General features: G+C 46.0%; 1 protein-coding gene across 1 annotated transcript; it reads right to left on the bottom strand.

Moving 5' to 3' along the window:
- Window positions 1-1,764: 1,764 nt before the first annotated feature.
- Window positions 1,765-4,697, bottom strand: LOC128278276 (uncharacterized). The gene is made up of 2 exons (XM_053016968.1): window positions 4,409-4,697; window positions 1,765-3,632 (listed from the first exon to the last, which is right to left on the bottom strand). The coding sequence occupies exons 1-2, from the start codon at window positions 4,695-4,697 to the stop codon at window positions 1,765-1,767; spliced, it is 2,157 nt and encodes a 718-aa protein (XP_052872928.1).
- Window positions 4,698-5,245: the final 548 nt, after the last annotated feature.

Genomic DNA, 5,245 nt, shown 5'->3' with positions numbered 1-5,245 from the left:
ATCATTTGATGGAAAACGCTTTCCACGTACGATTTTGTTTTAGGTCTGAAAACAGATGGAAATCGCTAGGGGCCAAAGCTGCTGAACAGAGTGGATACTCTAACAATTCGAACAATTCATCGATTTTTACCATTTTCAAAATGCTCTTGTGACAGGGTGCATTGCCCTGATAAAAGAGGTTGTTTTTCTTTTCCAAACCGGGTCTTTTTCACAAATTTTCTTTTTCAGTTGGTCTAGAAAGTTACAACAATGATAAAAATTTATTGTTTTATCGGTTTGCAAGTAATCCGCTAACAAAATAACATTCGCATCCCACAAAACTGATGCTAACACCGTTTTGGGCGATTTCTGGACACGAACTCGTTTCGGAGCCGAAAAACCAGGTTCAGACCACAATTTAGCCTCTTGTTTTGATTCAGGATCATAGTGATAGACCCAAGCCTCATCCACAGTTTCTAAAACGTTCAAAATGTTACCGAGAAACTTGCATTCGAATGCGTTTTTGTTCCATTCTTAGCGAATGCGGCACCCATTTTACAAACAGCTTTTAAGAACCCAAAACGTCAGTACAAATATTGGTTATTCTGCTCAATGAGATGGCTAGGCCTTATACTAAATCTCTTTAAATGATTCGACGATTTTCCAATACGATATTCGGTATTTTTTATGATTTCAGATGTTGTGTCTGTTTAATTACGTTTTTGACATGGATCGTCGTAAAGACTACTACGACCGCGTTTAAATTCAGGAACCCCCCCTTTAACCCCCTAATTTAAGTTGAAGAATCCTTATACACTTTCCACATTCGTTCATAAATTTACTTTGCTTTTAAACCATTCAAAAATAAAAATTTAATCACTGCACGATACTTGATTTTTTTTCATTGTAAAAAATACAGTGACACGTAGGTACTAAATGACTTGTATAAAAAAAGTAAGTGACCGATTGAAATGAAACTTCACATACGTTCATATGAAGAGTGTACCAATATAGCATAAAAGAATAAGGCCCGTAGTAGGCGCGGCCGAGGCGCGTCATAACTTGTATAACATGTTTCCTACTATTTATTTTGGGCATCGTCGCAAGGCGGTCAGCTCCGCCCGCAGCGGGGTAGTAGCTGGCGCTGAAGTTGAAAGGTAATGTTTGCAAATGTTTCCCAACCAATTCAATGCAAGAATCTGTCATACAACTTACCAAAATTACATTCTTGAAATTAGTTTCCATATAAATGTATAAAGCATTGGTTTATTATATTAATAAATATGTTCAAAGTACATACTTTTACTTTTTATGAGTGTGTGTGAGAGAGAAAAAGAGAGATAGAGAGGCGAAGAGGCTAAGATAGAAGAAAGGGTATCTCAATTCCGTTGTGATTATACTAGCGGAATAATGTTATTGCTGCTAGGCATGGCTGAAGATGTGCTTGACTGGTGGGAGCAGTTGAATTTTGGTCCGCCACGCTTTGTCCAACTATGGAAGAACGGGGGATTGGATGGGCTACCTCGGTGTTCTGTGTCCAAAGCTTCCAAAGGTAAGTATAATCATGGCACAACGTGTGGTCTGTTCTGATTTCCGAGGTGCTATTCCGACGAGAACCGATCCAATCTATTGGAGGCATGGGGAATTTATCCCGCTTATCCGATAGGAAGCTAAGCGAATCGCGTTTCAGTAAACGCTCACAAGCCATTCGCCGAAACTGAAACGATTCAATTCTTACATCGTTACATCGCCATTTCTCTCTAACGTTTTGAAGCGAGGCGCACATCACTTATGGAACAGTTGCGTGTTTTGCAGCGACTGGCGCAAAAATTTACTTGGTACGAGGTTAGGCAGATATTCGACCCCCGGCACGACCACTGCTTCCGGTTGTTTGTGTTTCGGAACGATCGGTGGAATGCGCGACTGGCGCACCGCCTTCACACGGGGCAGCGACTTCGTGAGATAGCCTGCCGGCGGAAGTGGAGGCGGAGCGGGAGCTTCTCGTTTTTGCGCGTCGTAGACGGCGAAGAGCGGTTGGGCACGAACTGCCTCGGCTAGCTGCTCAGCAGCGGGGTTCAGCTGCGGCGAGCTGAGTGCCCGCTGGTTCTGGTGCACTGGGTAGAGTAGGTTAGGCCTGTCCGATGCAGCAGTACCATGTGAGTACGGGCTGTCCACAACGTTCTTCGCCCCGTACACCGAGGCCATGTGGCCGTCGTCCAAATCGAAGTCATTGAACGGACTGCCCGGGCCGTCGTCATACTGTACTTCGTGCGGCTCGTGGGATTTGGCGCCGAATTCGGTAAACCGGTTAGACATCCGCGTGCTAGCTTGGCTCGCCTCATCATCCAGCTCCATCGTCCGCTGTTCGCTGGCCGTTGGTATTGGTTGTGCCATGGACAGGTTGTTGTTGCCAGGTGCATCGATATCGCCGTTGCGCGCCACACCGTTTGCCTGGGTGGCTGGCCCGTGCACTGGAACTATGCTGCGACTGAAGGCAAAGTAGGAACGCATCTGCCCAAGGTCGCTCTCGATCTCGGGCAGCGACTTGCGATGTGTAACCGGCATGTGCCACAGCACGATGATGGCAAATCCGAGACCTAGGACGATGGCCACCACGTAGTGCACTATGATAATGTCTGTGTGGTTTGAGGCCAGCTGCACATCGATACCGATAGCGCCTACCTCTTCCATACCGAACAGCTTCCCGTCGAAACTGCCGTAGTACTGGAGCAGGGCTACCGCTAGCAGCTCCAGGGTGGTGCCGAAGGCTAGCGCTGTTTCGTTGTAGTTGAGCGGTGCCAGTTCCAGAATGTTGATGGCCGGCAGCGGCAGCGTTGCGCCGATGAACGCAAAAAACACCAGCTTGGCGATGCCAAAGTGGAGTGGCAGCAGATCGGACGCATAGAACGCAATACTCAACACGAGGCTGATTACGTAGAAAATGGAGGTGAACAGGAACAATATCTTCGTCGAGAGCATGGCGGTCGCCAGTGTAGTAAACAGCGCTCCAGCCACCATAATCCAGAACACGACATACCAGGCATCGGACTGCTCGAACAAGTCCACACTCGCCTGGAAGCCGAGAAAGAGCAGCACCCAATAGAAGGCCAGCAAACCGATCAGCTTCGTAGCGATACTGTACACAGTCCACAGCGTTCGGTATCGGCTGGCTCCCCAGTGGTTGATCGAAGGGCCCACAATGTGTTCCGAGGAGATGCCTCCAAACGGTGCCGCGCTGTGTCCGAAGCGCAAAAACGTGAACGGCGCCCGTTGCTGGCGATTCAGCAGCTCTCCGTTGTCGTGCGCTATAGCCGTGTCATAGTCCAGCGGCTTCCGGTAGTTGATGAATGCTTCGCGCTGCAGCATCTCCACCAGCGCTATCAACGTGATTAAGAGTGCGCTGCACGCCAGCAGCGAGATCGCCAGGTTTTGGTGCAACTGGTGCTCGTATGTATCGTCCAGGGTATCCTGGTTGCTGTGATCCATCGCTGACATGGTCGCCAAAGAGGCTATACCAACCAGGTACCAAAACGTGCACAATGACATGTAGGTCACCCGGTGGCGCTTTCTACATCGCACATGCAGATAGCTCAGGCCCGGTACTAGTGTTAAGCCAACCGAAACGGCACCCAAATAAATTGCTGGGACAACATCTAGAAAATGTAAAAAATAAGGTAAGAAATAAGTGACACACGACAACCATTGTTCGGACTATGTTTTGGCTAAACGGGTTACGGCTCTCAAAGGACGTGATACCTTCTTGCGCTACGTTCTATACACAATTCCAATGAATTAATGACTCACGGCTATGAAGAGTAGAATTAGCCACCTCTCGAAGTAAAACACAACAAGTATTTGTTTTCGTTATCTTAGGAGAACGGACTGAACATCAATTTACTCATGTCCTTAAAAGACGAGAAATTTTATGACCACAAAAATGACTATCATACCTTAAACGTGGAGTAGCCTTATATAGATGATGATGAGCCATTGATGGAATGGAAAAGATTTTACCATTCATTACCTATCTACCGAATAGTGGTTCAGAGTTTCATGAACAAAAGTGTCGTCACTCATATACGCCTTTAGTCTTCTGATAGAACCATAACTAGTCAGATAAGATAGCAAAGGAACATCGCAAATAATACACTATCTGCCCAGCGACTGTGTTGAACGCTGGCCAGAAACGCTTATGTTCAATTTCTGGATCTTTGTCCACTATGTACTGACACTGGTTTTCGCAAGCACCTCAATCCGTACTCACTATAACAGTTTCTCATGTTTATTTTAATCGGAATACTCTCAACCGAGTGATTCGTATTACGAGGATAAGAAGCGAAAGTTCTAAAGCAGCATCATGTCTAGAAAACCATGGCCGGAACAATGCAATGCTAGACACAGTAAACGTAGTCGCTGGACTTCAACTTACCTTCAACCAGAAGAAAAATGAGACCTACGGCGAGGGCAATAACTACTGCGGCCAGGTTTAGATACAGATGGACAAACTGCGTTTTGCCATAATTAAGCTTTAATCCGTTTGTGACCAGAACGGTGATGATCATGGCGATGATCATGATGATGTGTGGCCAGTACAATGTTTCGTCGTACAGACAAGCGACACTTTTGTTCGCCGCTATGGGCAAAACCAATAGATAGCCATAAAGTAGGCCTGCCGGCGCATAGCACAACCCAGTGACGAGATGTGCGATGTGTTCCATATCAGTTTCGTTGAGGAGTCACTAGTTGATTGTTGCAAGCTGCGATACGAAAGTGTTTACGGTAAACAGCTATGTCGTGAACATACGAATGCACCAAATTAAGCTAATTCTGTAAGTTAAGTAATTCTGCCGTTTTGGTCTTCCGTTAGGAAAGCACTGCGGACTTGTGCAGTCAATTGTTTGTAATTTTTTTTCCAAATACCTTCAATAGACTGATTTACTATCTTCGAAATCTCGATAGGCGTTTCTAAGGGTTGTTCAACACGAAACGCACCTTATCAACGTCGTGTATGTTCGATGACTGACTGCCCTATCTTCAGTTTCAGGTGTGCCCTATTTCTCTGCCCACTAGTAATCACATTGTGGCTAAAAGCAGCTTGACGGACTTGAACCAATTCGCAAAATTGTTCATTCATATCAGTCCACCTGTCGTTTTATACGACCTCGTCCATCTGTCGATACTTCAAAAACGTTATCGTTTCTGTTGTTGCAAGGCACGTTTTGATGTAGCCTTTATCAAATTCTTAGTGAATCCGTTGCAGCCCTTG

The sequence above is a fragment of the Anopheles cruzii genome, chromosome X (assembly GCF_943734635.1).
Source record: "Anopheles cruzii chromosome X, idAnoCruzAS_RS32_06, whole genome shotgun sequence".
Taxonomy (NCBI): domain Eukaryota; kingdom Metazoa; phylum Arthropoda; class Insecta; order Diptera; family Culicidae; genus Anopheles; species Anopheles cruzii.
This window is presented reverse-complemented; position numbering and strand designations above follow the sequence as displayed.